The 18,325-nt window shown below is 35.2% G+C and overlaps 1 protein-coding gene across 1 annotated transcript in view; it reads left to right on the top strand.

Moving 5' to 3' along the window:
• Positions 1 to 18,325, top strand: part of GLDC (glycine decarboxylase) — a 111,124-nt gene that overhangs the window by 51,089 nt on the left and 41,710 nt on the right. The window contains exons 7-15 of the mRNA XM_074197491.1: positions 485 to 681; positions 2,469 to 2,565; positions 3,841 to 3,946; positions 6,797 to 6,936; positions 8,736 to 8,816; positions 11,383 to 11,480; positions 12,429 to 12,513; positions 12,664 to 12,705; positions 16,210 to 16,352. Coding sequence (XP_074053592.1) covers positions 485 to 681; positions 2,469 to 2,565; positions 3,841 to 3,946; positions 6,797 to 6,936; positions 8,736 to 8,816; positions 11,383 to 11,480; positions 12,429 to 12,513; positions 12,664 to 12,705; positions 16,210 to 16,352 — 989 coding nt within the window. The remainder of the gene's footprint in view (positions 1 to 484; positions 682 to 2,468; positions 2,566 to 3,840; positions 3,947 to 6,796; positions 6,937 to 8,735; positions 8,817 to 11,382; positions 11,481 to 12,428; positions 12,514 to 12,663; positions 12,706 to 16,209; positions 16,353 to 18,325) is intronic.

The following is an 18,325-nucleotide window of genomic DNA, read 5'->3' as shown; positions in this document are numbered from 1 at the left end:
TAGTGCTAGTAATATATATATATATGTTATTGTCAGTTAATGATCCAAATATTAAAGCTATAAAATACTTGTTTCACTCTTTTGATAGGTGGTAAGAAATAGAAAAAACAAGAAAAGAAACCCGCATTTCACAAATATTTATTAAGTTCCTACTAAAAGCATTATTAGGGAACTAAGGGAGACTATAGAGTCATACCTCTAGAGGTAAACTCTAGACCTTAATTTAAAATTTATTTAGTCTAATCTCCTCATTTTAAAGATGAGGAAACTGGGGATTAGAAAGGTTAATTTACTTGCCCAACGTAACATAAATAGTAACAAGGCAGAGCTAGGATCTAAAGTCAGGTCTCATAACTAAATTCAGTACTATATCATGCTGTTTCCCTTTGGATATTAAAGAAAATAGGCATACATATATGAATGAAATAAATGCAAAATAAAGGCTTTGTTGGTTGATTCCATCCTTTCTCTTTTCTCATTTCAGGCTCTGGTTTGCTGTGCTACTGATCTGTTAGCTCTTTGTGTCCTGAGACCACCAGGGGAATTTGGGGTTGACATTGCCTTGGGAAGTTCACAAAGGTTTGGAGTACCATTGTGTTATGGGGGACCACATGCTGCCTTTTTTGCTGTACGGGAAAACTTGGTGAGAATGATGCCTGGAAGAATGGTGGGAGTGACAAGGTAAAACCTGGATTCTCCCTTTTCTGTGTTTAGTATTTCCCTTAAATATCAAGACCAAAATGAACTTTGCAAATTTGTTATGTTCTTCACTTCTTCATTTCTGTTATGTGCATGAAGTATCTGAGAAAGAGGTAGAGGAAAGGATTGCCTTTCAGTACCCAAAACACCATCTTACTTTCCAGCCCTCCTGAGCATGTGCGTGGATGCAGTAAAAGAATGAAACTACATGGGAGCATCAGCTTTCAGTTTTTACCATGGGACAGCAATAGGTATTTTCATGGTACCTCCTAAAAGAAAGCAATATTCTCTGACCCATCTGTCTCTTGCATTCAATTTATTGGTGGAGCTTATTCAAGGAAAAGAGCTGGGTCATTGACTATATCTGTCCATGTGATTTTCCTCTCAGGATAAGAACATCACTTCTTGAGTGACAGATAAATTCTATTCATGGCTCTTCATTTCCAAGTCTAGTGCCATCCTAAGCTGGCACTGAATTTTGCCAAGATACTATCCAATAGCTGTAGGCAATTCTGCAGTTTCTCCTAGGATGCTCTGTTAGGGACTCTAAAATAGATGCAAATAAAATTATGCATGTGCAAACCAACTAGAATTTATTAGCACTGTAACTAAATGAGAATCATTCTGAACAATAAATCCAATTCAAATGTTACCTCCTGTGGTAAGTCTTCCTTGAAATACCTGCCCTCCCTACCCTCCCACAAGAAGTTACCTTTCTTATTAAACCTCATATTTTGTACTTCTCTAATGCAATACCATATAATATGTATTATATCTCTTTTTGTTTAATCTTCCTTCTTAGTTAAAGTTCCATAAGGGAGTGGACCCTATTTTATCTAAATTTTGTATCTTTTCTAGCACATACCACTGTGTTCTGGACACAGCAGGTAATTAATTTTTTTTGAATGAATATTCATTCCACTTAAGACATTTCTGAGCTTTGGATGTAGCTTTATCCTTATTTATTCTTTTTTCCTTCATGTTATTGATACATCTTACAACTGTTGGAAGCCAAATGATTTTAGAAATTTTCCTAGCATTAGGTTATGAGTCTGAACCACAGGATGTCTTAAAAAGCATCTGAAGGACTTTGACTTTTATGTAGCTTTTTGTGTGTTTATTTGAAAGTTTCTAATAGTTTAAGCATCAAGCTGTGTCATTCCTGAAACCCCATGGTAATTACTGGAAAAAGATTGCCTTTATCTATTTGACCATGTGTCAGCAGCTGAGCAAATAATATCTGTGAGCAAGTAGCTTAGTTAGTTACCTTTGTGAAATCTGGAAGGTATTTTGTTATGAAACTTTTTCAATTAAAAAATTAAAATCTTTTAAAAAACAAACAAAAAAATCAAAATCTCTTAAGTATTCTTATCTTAGAGGTCCTCTAGTGATATCTGCATAATAGACTAGATGAAAGGAATTCTTTACCAACTGTTGAAAAATTGTTTCTTTGTATTTGTGTTTTTACATTTTTCCATCTATATGGAATCATTTCTATATAGAACCATTTGGGGATTTAAAGACTGCTTGGGTTTGGATTAACTTAGGCAAATATTGGGCTGAATCTCCGGCCATTCTTCTTTCCTTCTTCAAGGTTTCTTGATGCAAAGAAAAATATTTGGTTTAAAGATAAGTGGTTAAGTAATAGTCTCTCACACAGCACAGGGCAATTGTTAACTGCCTCTTTTCCTTAGTGAGGAAAGTATCAGTATGGTTAGCCCCAGCTAGTGATAAGTGGGGCTAACCAAATTCTTTTTTCTATGATCCAGAGATGCTGCAGGAAAGGAAGTATTCCGCCTTGCCCTACAGACTCGAGAGCAACACATCAGGAGAGACAAAGCTACAAGCAATATCTGTACCGCTCAGGTACAAATCAAATGAATATACCTGTATAATTAAATATCCTATAGCAATAACCCCTGCTATATGAAAGGAAGACTATTTTATTCTAAACTTATAAAAATTATTGCTATTTTCTGTTTTTCTATCAATGACATTTCCCAATGTATTTTTCTCCCTCTCCTCCTTCCAGACATAGTGCTATTCCTTACAACAAAGGCTAAAAAAGAAAGAGGGGGGGGGGAAAAACTAGTTCAACAAAACTAATACATAGGAAAAGTCTGACATTACAAGGAAAATCTGACATGAATGAATGATGATGCTGAGGGCTTTATAATATGTTGTTGGTCATTCAATCAGTTGGTATGATACTTTGTGATGCTCTGGACTCATTGTCCATATAGTTTCATTGGCAAAGATACTAGAGTGGTTTGCCATTTCTTTCTCCAGTATATTAAAGCAAGCAGACTTGTCCTAATTGTGTTAGTAAGTTAGTAAGTATCTGAGACAGGATTTGAACTCAGATCTATCCTGACTCCAAACCCAGTTATCCTCTTAATCTAATTTAACACTCCTTCTTACCTCATTTTTCAGAAGATGAAATTAAGACCCAGGGAAGGAACTTGTCCAAGGTTATATAGCAAGTCAAGGGCAGAGTGAAGATCAGAATATGAATAAAATAACATCATGTTTTTCTGGAGTATGAAAGTTTGCAAAGTACTTTCTTTGTTATGGCCCTGGAAAGGTTGTAATAACCCATGCTTTTTGCCATTTTACAAAAGTAGACATAGCAGCTTACCCAAGATCAGCAGGTCTTTGAGGTCAGATTTCAGGTCTCCTGGCCTTCCATTTTGTGAAGAAACACACTGTACAAATTACCAATCATAGGATCATAGATTCAGAATTGGAAGGGACCCAAAAGTCATTTAGTCCAACTTAATGACTTATTCCAGGTTACATAGATAGTGTCACAGTCAGGTTTTGAACCCAAGTCCTCCAACCCCAGATGTAGCATTCTTTCTGCTGTATCATGATGACTTTCTCATCTAAATACATAGATATAGATAAGATACAGATATAGACACACATACATACACACATATATGGGCAAAAAAAACCCTCTTTAGTTTATCTTCATGCTAAACTCTTAAATGAATACTCCCAAAGTCATTTCTTAAATGATCAAACAGAGGGAGTTTCAGGATATAATGCATTATATCAGGCTTTTTCAGTCTTGGCTTCCAATATCGTCACATTAACCACATTTAGACTCCAATTCCTGAAGTGTACTTGTCTTTATAGGCTCTTTTAGCCAACATGGCTGCCATGTTTGCCATCTACCATGGCTCCACTGGGCTCAAGCACATTGCCAGGAGGGTACATAATGCCACCTTGATTCTGGCAGAAGGTGAGTAGTTTGTTTTCTGTAAATCTCATGAATTAGGAAAGGATATAGCACATCAATTTTTCATTTCATAAGAATTCCTCTCATTGGACGTAGTTGCTTGATCACCAACTAGCCTTTGCTTTATTGCCATTACAGTAATATCATGATAATTCACATTTCCATAGTATTTTCCATAGTACCCTGTGAGATAGGTCATCTAAGTATTATTTTCTTCATTACTTCCATTTTATAGTGGAGAATGAGACTTAATCAGAAAGGTGATGTCCCTTGTACATAGTTGTGCAGTTAATAAATGTTGGAGCTAGGATTCAGCTTTAGCTCTGACTTTAAATCCAAGGTGGATTCCATCATATTATACTAAAAATGAGCTTTTAAAGTGTTCAGAAACAGAACCCTATATTTGAAAGAGACATTAATATTATAGTCAAGGAGATTTTATTTGGAATCTTTTATTTTTTCTGGTTAACTTTACTTTTAAGCTATTAAAATGCTTAATATTAACCAATGATAATCCATAATCATTTGTTGTTGTTTTTTGGGGGTGGAAATGGGGTGGAGTTTCAACCTGTGACTTCACTGGCTAAAGGATTTCCTAATCTGGAAATTATCTACAAATGTAAAGCAGCAAGTGTTCTATTATACTATCAGAGAGTTGTCTAGGGTGCTGAAATGTTTAGGGACATGTCCAAGGTTACATCAATAGTAGGTGACTGAGATAGGATTTGAACCTGAGGTCAATTTTATATCTACATCACAGAAGTTGCAGTTTTACATTCATTTTTACAGAATGCCACAACTGAAATGGACCTAATAGGCCATGTAGTTCTACCTCTCCATTTTTATGAGGAGAGAGAGAGACCCAGAGAAAGCATAGAGCTGGGACATGACTTCAGTTTTTCTGAATCTAAGTCCATTGATCTTTCCTTTTTTATCACCCTATCTTTTTATTCATGCAATAGCAACTTAAAATTTTTTTAGAAGTTATAAGCATAGTATAAATTCATCAAGCATGCAGTCAACTAAATCTTTTCAGTGTAGCCATTTATATTTCTCCCTTTCATAAAATATCCATGTAATAATGAAAGCTGACATTTACATATCATTTTATAATTTACAAATCACAATTTTGACACATAATCCTACCAAGGGATGTGATTGTTGTTGTTGTTGGACAATCAGCAGAACAATAAATCAAACCTTGATTTGTAGCATTTGCCTGATTCTAAAAGGTATAAATGCTCACATTGAAAATTTCAATCTTAATTTCAAATCTAAAATTTCAATTTTAATCTGCTCTCACAAGCAGTTACTAGTTGGTTCTAGCACACAGACAAATGAGTTGAACCACATATGGCTCATTCTAGCTTGGTGTTTACATTAATTTGAATTATTTTAATCTGGAAAATTACCATTTATGTCTCCCAATAATGCTACTTTGATAGTGATAAAGCTTTGATTTTTTGCAAATTTCTTTTATAGTATTTATTATTTTAATTATGAAACTTTTGAAAACTCCTCTTTGAAAGCTTTGGAGGAAGCTAGGGATTCTAAAAGGCACAGGCAAGGAGGGTGACCAGTTCAGAAATGAGGGTTTGTGCAAAGTCAGGGAGCTGGGGGGATGGAATGTCCCATAATAATTCATATTTATATATGGTATAGGTTTTATGAGGTACTTTTCTCACAACAACCTTATGATGGTAGGGAGTAAAACAAATTCATTTTATAGATGCCAAAACTGAGGTTTCAAAAGGTCAAATAACTTGCCTAAGATCACAGAGTATCAGAACTGGGGTTTGAACTCAAGTTCTAGGACTCTTTCTACTACTCTGCTAATTTTTAAAATAACAATACTGTGGGGAAAGTTTTAAATTCACTAAATACCCTTTTAATTATATATTGATATGAGGTTGGTACTATCTAATAGCTTCCTTTTAGGTCCATGAGATTTTTCCTGTGTATACAATTATCTTCAAAAAATTCATTATTTATTTATTTATTTATTTGCGCAAGATCTGCCTGGTTCTTTTAAGCTGCAAAGGTTTTGATTATGGACCAAGTGACAAACTAAGAGACTGCTATTTGAGCACCCATTTAGCTAAATTTTAAGAGTTTGTTACCAGAAGGTTGACCATCTTGAATTTTTTTTTGATCATAGCAACTTGGGTAGGCAAGCAAGCAATAAGTATTTGTTAAGCACTGTGCTAAGATCGTTGATACAAATACAAGCAAAAAGGAAGTGCCTAACCTCAAGGAGATTTCATCTTCATGAGGGAAGCCAACACACGAAAAGAAGCTGAAAGAGGTGATGGGGTGGTGTCAAGGGAAGAGTCAGAAGTACAACTGGGAATTCCTGGAAAATTACTGGAAAGATAATAATATAATATAACAATGATAATATGATAATAATATTAATATAATATTTCCAAATTCCTGGAAAGAATTTGGCAATGGGAGGACCAACATGGCTGAGAGATGTTTCAGGATGAGAACTCATAAAGATTATTAGTTAAGGCATGGACAATGCAATCTACATTGGTAGACAAAGCTATATTCTTACATATGCAGTATTTTCTCCAAAATTTCATTTAGAAGCAGCTAGATGATACAGTGGTTAGTGAGACCTGAATTTAAATACAAACTTAGATACTTATTAATTCTGTGATCTGTAATTACCACCCAAGGTTGTTGTAAGGATGAAATGATATAATAATTGTAAAGTATTTAGCACACAATAGATGTTATATAAATGTTAATTTATTATGTAGAGCACCTGACATCCATGGAGGAGTTTTTTGTTGTTGTTTATAATAAAATTAGTTATCCTATTTTTTTGTTTATTTATTTACCAAGGTCTCAAGAGAGCTGGCCACAAGCTTCAGCATGACATGTTCTTTGATACCTTGAAAATCCAGTGTGGCTGTTCCCTAAATGAGGTTTTGGATAGAGCAGCTCAGCGGCAGATCAACTTTCGACTTTATCGAGATGGCACAGTAAGAGGAATTAAATTTTTACCTCTTTGTCACTTGAATTTCACGTTTTTGAGTCTTCTAACAAAGTTAACTATATATTTTGGAAGCATCTCCTTCCTCTCACTGAAGAGGGCTAGTCTTCATTTTCCCCTCAAGTTAGGTATCACCTCTGTATATTTAAGAGTTTTGTGTTTTCAGACATAGAGAACAGAGGCATATGCATGCTACATGATATTTGGTTCTTGCTATAATCCACCCTATTTCTTAGGGTTTTATGTAGTCCTTTATGGCAAACTCTGGATAGTGACTTCTGTCACATTCCTGAGAGTAGGGATTTCTTTGGGCTAGGTGAGGAAACTCCCCAACACATGTCAGTTGACCCATTCTTTGAAATTTATAGTTTTAGATAGTCACCTAGAACATTAAGATGTTAAATGACTTATCCAGGGTTATACAGCCAGTAGGTATCAAAGGTAGCCTTTGAGTCAAAGTCTTTCTAGCTTTTAGATCCACTTTCCATTCCTTTGTGACCCTACACAAGTTACTTAACCTCTTTCACCACAGGGACCTCAGCTTTAGAATGAAGATAATAATAGTTGTGTTCAGCCATGTTTCAGTCATGTACAACTCTTCATGGCCCCATTTGGGGTTTTCTTGTCCAAGATACTGCAATGGTTTGCCATTTTCTTCTCCATTTCATTTTTCAGGTAAGGAAAGTGAGGCAAACAGGGTAAAGTGATTTGCCCAAGATCACACAACTAGCAAATGTCTGAGGCTGGATTTAAATTCAGAAAGATTAGTCTTCCTGACTCCAAGCCCACTACTCTATCCACTGTGCCACCTAGCTGCTCTCACAAGATTGCTGTGAGGGTCAAATGAGATTTATATATATATATATATATATGTACACATACATATATATATACTATATATATATACATACACACATACACACACACACACACATATATATATATATACAGTTCTTTGCAAATACCTTAAAAATGTCATATAAATATTGTCATAATCATTATTTTATAAGCAATTGAAGTAATAGAAGTAGGACTAGGAATAGTTATTGCAATCTTTTAAATTTTTTTTATTAATTATTTAAGGCAGTGGGTTAAGTGACTTGTCCAAGGTCACACAGCTAGGCAATTATTAAGTGTCTGAAGTCGGATTTGAACTCCTCCTGATTACAGGGACTCCAGGTAATCTATCTACTGCACAATTTAGCTGCACCAATTATTGTAGTCTTAATCTATTTTCATGATCAGAGATGGAGGTCATTCTGTTGTGCCATTCTCATTCTTAGATACTCTCTTTCAGGGTTTAGGGGAAAGAATGTCAGATTTGAGTCAGAAGAGTTGAGAGAAAGTGAAGCCATGAGGGCAGCATCTCTCTAATTCCTTTTGGTGTCCCTTTCCTCATGGTGATATGGGTGGGCAGATGTTGTCTATCTTGAAGGCCAACTAGATTGACATAAGTGTTGCAGTTCTGTCATAATGAAAGGAACACTGGATTTAGAATTGGATAATTTGACTTAGAATATGCTCTCTTCTAGTTGGCAGCTGTGTGACTAAACAAGTCATTTAACTTCTCTGGACTTTAATTTTCTAATCTCTAGAATGAGACCATTCAATAGGACTAGAAGATACTTAAAACTCTTTAAGCTTTATATTTTTTAATACCTTCATAATTAGCTATTTTCCATTAGGTTAATGAGGATAAGTTGCCCAGCATTTTTTTATTCATTTGGGGTTTCTGTAGGGGTCCTGGAATTCCAAGCTAATGCTTCCTTTATTTGTTTGGGTTTATAGCTTGGCATTTCACTTGATGAAACAGTCACAGAAAAAGATTTGGATGACTTGTTGTGGATTTTTGGCTGTGAGTCCTCTGCGGTAAGTCAGATGAAAACTTGGATACCTCAGAATTCTACTTTGGGACCAGGCCAGTGTGGGTGGTGGCAGAGAATGTGAATAAGAAATATGTAGCTGCATCTTAGGATAAGAAAATAATTAAATTGATGAGTTCCTTTTGGGAGAATTCTTCAAAGAGTGTGACTCCTTCTAAATGGCCACTTGATTGTCTTACTGTAAGAGAAAAGAGCAAAGTGTATACCTTAAAATGATTGGTTAGTATTAAAAGTATTTGGTCATAAGCAGGTGTTTTGCCTCTTTTTTTTTTTAGGTTTTTGCAAGGCAAATGGGGTTAAGTGACTTGCCCAAAGCCACACAGCTAGGCAATTATTAAGTGTCTGAGGCCTGATTTGAACTCAGGTACTCCAGATTCCAGGGCCAGTGCTCTATCCACTGTGCCACCTAGCCACCCCTGCTTTGCTTCTATTAAAAGGGATGTGATGTTCAGTGTGAGGAAGGTGAAAGATCTCATGAATTTATCAGCACTCTATAGAAAGGTGATGAGATGACGACTACATATGTACTACCTTATTCAGCTCTGAGCTCATCATTTTAGGAAGGACTACTGACAGACTGTAATACAGTTCAAGGACAGTTACCAGCATAGTGAAGAGGCTAAAGACCACATCATATAAACATCTGTTGAAGGAATTAGAATATTTAGCTTGGAAAAGAGATAATTTGGGGAGGGGGAATAAGGAACAATGATTCAAAAGTATTTGAAGGGATGTTGCAGAAGAGGGATTGATTTATTCTTTCTGGTTCCAGAGACTAAAACCAGACATAATTAGTAAAATGCAAGTAGTCAGATTTCTGCCTGATGTGAGAAAGAAACTTATAAAGTTGTTCCAAAGTGGAATGGGTTGGGGGACCAACTGCAATCCAGTTGAACTCTCCTAGTTGAACTCCCCAACATTCATCTTTAAAAAAACCTTTAAAATAATTCCTCAGATCAAATTTTGGAATGGAAAAGCCAATAGAGGGTCAGAGTGAGTCATTTCCTAGTTTAAAATAATTTAGGAGATTGGCAGAAAAGATCTGTGACATCTAAGTGGGAGCCTGGAGAGCAGCAACACACCAGGTATGGATCTTGGAGGTGACTATGGTCAAAGGCAGCAGTTTTAAGAGCTCTCAGCCAAGAGAAGTAGGGGGTGGGGGTGGGGGGTGGAGAGGAAAGGATAGATAGCTAGTAAGAAAGAGATTACAGAAGATTCTTTGCTGACATTGTGTATAGTTGGTGCTGATTGGCAATTCTATTGCCCATAATGGTTCTGGGACACAATTCCAGGTGGAGAAAAGAGCATGTGGTTAATCACAAGTCCTGGTTGAAGTTTCAAGGCCAAAAGGAGTGCTAGCACTTGTGACTACAGGGGAACAGAGACCCCACTAGTTAAAAAACAGAGTGCAGCAGACCAGGAGAGCAGTGACCATATCTATCTCTGGATTATACCACATTAGAAGCAAAAAAAGCTAGTCCCGAATCATCCCAGGACTAGTTCTGAAAAGAGCAGCCAAAAAAAAAAAAAAAAGGCTGAAGTTTGGCACAGTGTCTTCCCATCCCTAGAAGAGCAAAGCACAACTTTAATATAAAGCTAAAAATCAAGAAATAGGTTGGGGGCAGCTAGGTGGCATAGTGGATAAAGCACTGGCCTTGGAGTCAGGAGTACCTGGGTTCAAATCCGGTCTCAGACACTTAATAATTACCTAGCTGTGTGGTCTTGGGCAAGTCACTTAATCCCATTTGCCTTGCAAAAATCTAAGAATAAATAAATAAATAGATAAATAGGTTGCAAATAAGCAAACAACAACAAACAACAACAACAATGATGATGATAATGCCAATGACAATAAAAAGCTAATGTAATGGCAGAGAAGACCAAGACGTAAACTCAGGAGAAAACAATTGAAAACAACTATAAACAAAGCTTCAAAGAAAGATGCTAATTGAATCAAAGCCCAGTAAAAATTCCTAGAAGAGTTAAAGATAAGGATGAGAATGGTAGAGTAAAAGTTGAGAAAAGAAAATGATGTAAGAAACTTATGAAAAGCAAATCAAGAGTTTGGTTAAAGAGTCACAAAAAATCACTGAAGAACTCCTTGAAAAGTAAATTAGGGGGGGCGGCTAGGTGGCGCAGTGGATAGAGCACTGGCCTTGGAGTCAGGAGTACCTGAATTGAAATCCAGCCTGAGGCACTTAATAATTACCTAGCTGTGTGGCCTTGGGCAAGCCACTTTACCCCATTGCCTTGCAAAAACTAAAACAAAAACAAAAACAAAAACAAAAGTAAATTAGACCAAATAGAAAAAGAGATATAAAAGTTTATTGAAGAAAATCTTTCCTTAAAAATTAGAATTGGGCAAATGAAAGCTAATGACTCCATGAGATTTAAAGAAATCATAAAACAAAGTTAAAAGAATGAAAAATATAAAATGTCCCAGAAACCTGAATTTCACATAGCATTAAGATCAAATAGCTCCATGAAAGATGTTCATTTTCCTTCTCTTTTCTTATCTAATTCACAACTTCTTTTCTGTTCTCTTGGTAAAGGAACTGGTTGCTGAGAGCATGGGAGAAGAGAAAAGGGGTATCCTAGGGACCCCATTTAAAAGAACCAGCCCATTTCTGACACATCAAGTGTTCAACAGGTAATTTTAGCTTCCTTGACATCTGCATTTTGTAATGTGCAAATAATTTCAAGTTGAGGATACTTTTGATAGCAGCTGACTTGGTGTTTTTTTGCAATCACTAATTAGTGATTGATTCCCAATCTTTAACATTATATTCCATTTTTTTAACCAAGAATTTCTTTGCTTAACAAATATAGGGACCATAGTTTAGTAAATCTTAAGAGGTATGTTTTAAAATAGGATATTAGCTTTAGAAATCTGGTGAGCTATTAACCTCTCATTCCCATCACCATTTTTCTTCTTTCCCTACTGCCAAATTCATGAGTCTTTCTTATTAGGACAACTACCTTTAGCAATCCATTTCAAAACTCAGGCCAAGAATCCCTTAGGAGTTACCCTGTTTCAGAGCTCCTTTCTCCATAGAGCTGAGGTCCTTAATCTGGAATCCATGACTTCATTTAAAAATGTTTTGATAACTTTATTTAAATATTCTTTTTTAATCTATTTATTTTACACATTTAAAACATCATTCTGAGGAGAGGTCCATAGGCTTCACCAGACTGCCGAAGGAGTTCAAGACATACACAAAAAGGTTAGGAACCCCTGTCCTAAAGCAGTGACATGTCGTAAGGTCTCATATGTATGCAGGTTTATCAAGCATCCTCCTCACTATATCCTTGTGAATATAAATATTATTTCCTTCATTTTACAAGTGAGGAAACTGAGGCAACTCTGTGACTTCTCAGTTGTTAACTCAGCTGGTAAACACTGATCCAGGATTTAGGCTTTTATCTCCTATGTCCAGGTTCAGCAGCCTTTCCATTCTGTCATACAGCCTTCCTGTCATATTGTCTGATGCCTAATCTGATACACTCAAGGGGTAGATATTGCAACTTAGCATCTTTTAGAGGCTGTATGTAGGCTGACCCATTTGGTTCTGAACATGGATTATGTGTTCTGTCACAGCTATCAGTCGGAAACTAATATTGTTCGCTACATGAAGAAACTGGAGAACAAAGATATTTCTCTCGTCCACAGCATGATTCCTCTGGTAGATATGATCTTCCCTGTTGTTTTCTTGGCTTGTCTTTTTTCTCTTGCTAGAGTATACAAGTAGTGACCTTAAGAGGGATTGAGGGTGGATGGAAAGAATAAAGAACAATTAATAATATGATGCTCTTTTGGGGGGGGTTTCTTAAAGGGATCCTGTACAATGAAACTCAACAGTTCATCTGAACTTACAGTAAGTAGATCAACTTCATTAAATTTTTACTTATTGGAGCATCTTGCATCCCAGTGGCTCATCAGCTTATAGTTATCTATCATCTGCATCATAGCTGCTTACAAATCCTGTAAAATAGGAGTTCTCAACCTGGGGTACATGAACTTGCTCTTAAAAACAACAGAAAATTATATTTCAATTAATAAGTTTCTTTTATAATCCTTCATGTTTTATTTTATGCATTTAAAGATTTTTGCTATTCTGAGAAGAGATCCATAGGCTCCACCAGCCTGCCCAAAATGCAAAGCAAGGTGGCTTAGCCATACCAGATCTAAAATTATAAAGCATCAGTCATCAAAACTGATCCTGGCTAAGAAATAGAGTGGAGGATCAGTGGAATAGATTAGATGCAGAAGAAACAGTAGTATATGACTGTAGTAATATGTTGTTTGATAAACTTAATGATTCCAGCTTTTGGGACATCATTATTTTGTTTGTTTGTTTGTTTGTTTTTAGTTTTTGCAAGGCAATGCGGTTAAGTGACTTGCCCACGGTCACACAGGTAATTATTAAGTGTTCTGAGGCCATATTTGAACTCAGGTACTCTTGACTTCAGGGCCGGTGCTCTATCCATTGCACCACCTAGTTGCCCTGGGAATATCATTCTTTAATAAAAATTGCTGGGAAAGCTGGAAGATAATATGGCAGGAACTAGACATAGATCGGCATCTCACACCCTATACCAAGATAAGGTTGAAATGGGTTAAATTTAAAAGATGATAAGCAATTAAGAGAACAAGGAATAGTTTATCTTTCAGATCTATGGAAAGAGAAGCAGTTTATGACCAAAGAAGAGATAAAAAACATTATAAAATGTAAAATGGATCATTTTGATTACATCAAATTGAAAAGTTTTTTGCACAAATAAGATTAAAAGGAAGGCAGTAAGTTGGGAAACAAATTTTTTTTATAACTAGTGTTTCTGACAAAGGATTCATTTCTAAAATATATAGAGAACTGAGTCATATTCATAAGAATTCAAGTCATTCCCCAATTGATAAATCATCAAAGGATAGGAAAAGACAATTCTCAGTTGAAATTAAAGCTATATAAAGTTATATGGAAAAAAATGTTCTAAATCACTATTGATTAGAGAAATGTAAGTTAAAACAGCTGAGGTATCACGTCACATCCATCAGATTGACCAATATGACTATAAAGGAAAACAATTAATGTTAGAGGGATGTGAGAAAACTGGGACACAAATGCATTGTTGGTAGAGCTGTGAACTGATCCAACATTTTTGAAGAGCAATATGTTATTAACCCAAAGGACAATAAATCCTTTGATCCATCAAAACTACTACTAAGTCTGTATCCCAAAGAAATAAAAAAAGAATAAAGACCCACATGTATAAAAATATTTATAGAAGCTCTTTTTTATAATGGCAAAAATTGGAAATTGAGGGGATGTTCATCAATTGGGGAGTGGCTGAATAAATTGAGGTGTATGAATGTTATGGAACACTATTGTTCTATAAGAAATTATGAGGGACAGGACTTCTTAATAGACTGGAAAGGCTTGCATGAATTGATGCCAAGTGAAGTGAGCAGAGTCAGAAGAACATTATACACACTAACAGCAACATTGGGTGATGATCAACTATGATGGACTTCTTCATTTCAACAGTACAGTAATAAAGGATAATTCTAAATGAAATGAAAAATACCATTCAGATCCAGAGAAGAATCTGTGGAGTTTAAATGCAGATCAAAGCTTACTATCTTCAATTTTAAAAAATTGTTATGTATTTCTTTCTCTCTAATTTTTTTCCACTTGGATTTGATTCTTCTTTCATAATATGATTAATATGGATTCATGTTTAGCATGTATAACATGTGTAGCCTATATTAGATCGCTTTCTGTCATGGGGAAGGGGAGGAAAGGAAGGGAGGGAGGAAAAAATGGAAAACTCAAAACCTTGTAAAGCTGATTGTTGAAAACTACTCTTGCATGTAGTTAGAAAAGTAAATAAAATTTAAATATAAAATTTCAATTAATAAGTTTCTTTTGCAATACTGCATCTTTTATTTTTGCATTTAAAGGTGTTAGGCTGAAAAGGGATTCATAGGCTTCACCAGCCTGACCAAGAGAACAAAGTGAAGGTGAAGAAACCCTGCTTTAAAATGATAAGGGAACTGGTTTTTTAAATAGAATTTTATTTTTTCCAATTACATGTAAATATAGTTTTCAACATTCATTTTATAGGATTTTGAGTTATACACTTTTCTACTGTCCTCCCTCCTCTTCCCCCTCCCCAAGGATTACAAGCAATCTCACATAAATTATACATGTACAATCATGTTAAATATTTTTTCATGTTAGTAATAATGTGAAAGAAGAATCAGAACAGAAGGGAAAAACCATGAAAAAGAAAAAACAAAAACCAAAAATGGGTGAAAATAATATGCTTTGATCTTCATTCAGATTTCATAGTTCTTTCTCTGGATGCAGATGACATTTTCCAACACAAACCTTTGGAATTGTCTTGGGTCATTGTATTGTTGAGAAAAGCTAAGTCTATTATGGTTAATCATCACACAAGGTTGCTGTTACTGTGGACAATGTTCTCCTTGTTCTGCTCACTTCACTCAGTATCAGAATGATTTGAGAATCATTTAGAGATAAAATTCTGCTTTTGTAAAGCTTTTGGATTCAGTTTTGTAAGTAAGATAAAAGTTTAGGAGAGGCAAAACCCATCATGCCCTTTCCTCAGATTTTTTTAACTTGCCTTCATTTTGCAAATGTATATTCATTGATTCCAAATATTATCATGAATTGTAAAGCTTCCTACCTGAATATTGCAGGAGATTATATTTATAAACTATATCATCAAAAGTATTTGTCCCATCTGTTCCTAAAAGCCTACAAGTACCATAATTTTTAAAAAAGGCTCAAAGGGGGTGGTTAGGTGGCACAGTGGATAGAACACCAACCCTGGAGTCAGGAGGACCTGAGTTCAAATCTGACCTCAGACACTTAATAATTACCTAGCTGTATGGCCTTGAGCAAGTTGCTTAACCCCACTGCCTTTCAAAAAACAAAACAAAAACAAAAAAAGCTCAAAGGTGGGGAAGTTCCCTTCAACAGATTTTTTAATTTAATATCATTATAATAAACATGTTAACATCATTACATGTTACAATACTTTGTAATCACAACAATTTATAATTATTTTAAATCTATAATAAATATTCAGCTAAATCTGAATATAACTGGAGAGAATAATTGTGTACTGATAGGTAGTTCCCTGGTTTTGAGCCTCATCTCTTTCCTACAATGTTCTCTTGCTTAAAGAAGATAAGAAATTGTATTATAGATTTGCAAACAGTGCCTGCAGAATGGCCTATCATTTAATGGGTACTTGAAACACACCCTTCAATAAAGCAGAACATTTTCACATATATGTATATAGGCTTTAAACAGAACCATAACATAGGTGTGTTTTCTCCCTCTCCTCTTCAGCCAATCACATGGAAAGAATTTGCCAACATCCATCCCTTCGTGCCTCTAGAACAGGCCCAAGGTTATCAGCAGCTTTTCCGAGAGCTGGAGAAGGATTTGTGTGAACTCACAGGTTATGACCAAGTTTCCTTCCAACCTAACAGGTAAGTGTTAGTGATATGACTTGAGAATAAGAATCTAATTTAGGAGTCTGTCATTGATTTGTTCCTAGCAGGTCAACAATAACAACCACCAATTATATCATTTTTATAATTTTATTTAAATTATATTATTTAATCTCTTTGCCAACTCTCTATGACAAACACAGAAAAGGTGCTGACCCACGCTGAAAGAATTACTAATACCAGTGAAGTCACAGATCCATCCTTATCCTCCCATCTTCATTCAAAAATCACTGAACCTCAGTTTGTTTCATGTGTAAAATGAGTTGTAGTTAGAGGTTGTTAGCAGAAGGGACCAGTATTTGAATTGTATGTTTGCTAAGCCCAGTTTTAAGTTTGTGATCCTTTGTTCTTAATAGAAGGGAAATGTGGTATGGTGGTTAGAATACTTCATTTAGACACAAGAAGACCTGGGTTTTTATCCTGCCTCTGAAACTTATAAGCTGCGTGACTATTGACAAGTCTGACCATGGATTGGATGTCCATGGACACTGAGTCTCTTAGTTACTGAGTCTTTAAGTGATAATATTTGTAGTGCCTATTTCACATGGCTATTAATGTTTGTACAGAATTTTACAACCTTAACATGATAGACAATCAACAACTATTATTATTATTATTATTAATAGAGTACTTTAGCAACTCTATGAGAAAAGTATTGCAAGTATTATCCCATTTTTAAAAAAGGCTAAAAAATTGAAGCTAGATGAGATGAAATGATTTGGTCATGTTCATTCAAATAGTGATAAAGTCTGGTGATGGAATACTACTGTTCTATGACATAACAAAGGGGATGGCACAATTGTACACAGGAATAGCTATATTATAATAATAATCAACTATGAAAGACTTAGATACTTTGGTTATTATAGATTTGCAAACAGTGCCTACATAATGGCCTATCATTTATGGGTTTGAACTGAGTCTTCCTGACTCGTTATCTTGATGTTATTTTTCTGGACCCCATGCTTCCCCTCCTAGCACAGAAATCTAGTATCTAGTTCTGGCTCTTCTGATAATTATATTTCAATTAATAAATTTCTTTTGTATAAGTTTCAACCTGTATGATCCTGGGATTGTCATGTCCACTCTTTGGGCTTTACTTCCCTTATCTGCAAAATGAGAAAGGTCTACATAACCTAGGAAGCAGTTTATTTTGCTTGGGATTGAGCTGAGAAGGTTATCAGTTTATGAATTAATGCTTAAGTCCTTCTCATCATGAAGACAATTCTAGCACAATTCTATCACAGTCCTATTATAAGGGTATGAATCAATTTCTTTATGTAAAGCTAATTTGAGTAGTAGAAAGATCCAGTGAAACCTGGGATGCAAATAAAAGACATAAAAAAAATGTCTTTGTGTTTTACTTTTCCTCTACCTGCCTTCTACAACTGATTGCTTCTATATTTTGGCTTTTTGATGAGATAAAAGGGGGTATAATGTTGTTTTCCTCCCCCTTTTACCCGTATTTTTAAATTTTTTTTACATTTGTTTTTAAAATTTTCAGTTTCAAATTATCTGTCTCTCCCTAACTCATTGAGAAGGCAAAGATACCCATTATAACATATGAAGTCATGTAAAATATTTCCATATTAGCCATGTTTCAAGAAAAATAAAATGAAAAAAAGCTTAAATTTGTACTCAGAGTTCATCAGTTCATCAGTTAGGTAGCATTTTTTCCATTAGGAATCTTTTCAAATTCTCATGGATCATTGCATTAATCAAAGTATCTAAGTCTTTCATAATTGATTATTATTATAATATTGCTATTCCTGTGTACAATGTTCTCCTGGTTCTGTTTACTTCATTTTGCATCAGTTCGTATAAGTTTTCCAAGGTTTTTCTGAAACCATCCCCTTTGTTCTGTCTTATACAACAGTAGTTATTCCATCACCAGGCACATACAACTTGTTCTGCCATTCCCCAATTGATGGATATCCCCTCAATTTCCAATT

The sequence above is a fragment of the Macrotis lagotis genome, chromosome 8, assembly GCF_037893015.1.
Source record: "Macrotis lagotis isolate mMagLag1 chromosome 8, bilby.v1.9.chrom.fasta, whole genome shotgun sequence".
NCBI lineage: Eukaryota > Metazoa > Chordata > Mammalia > Peramelemorphia > Peramelidae > Macrotis > Macrotis lagotis.
This window is presented reverse-complemented; position numbering and strand designations above follow the sequence as displayed.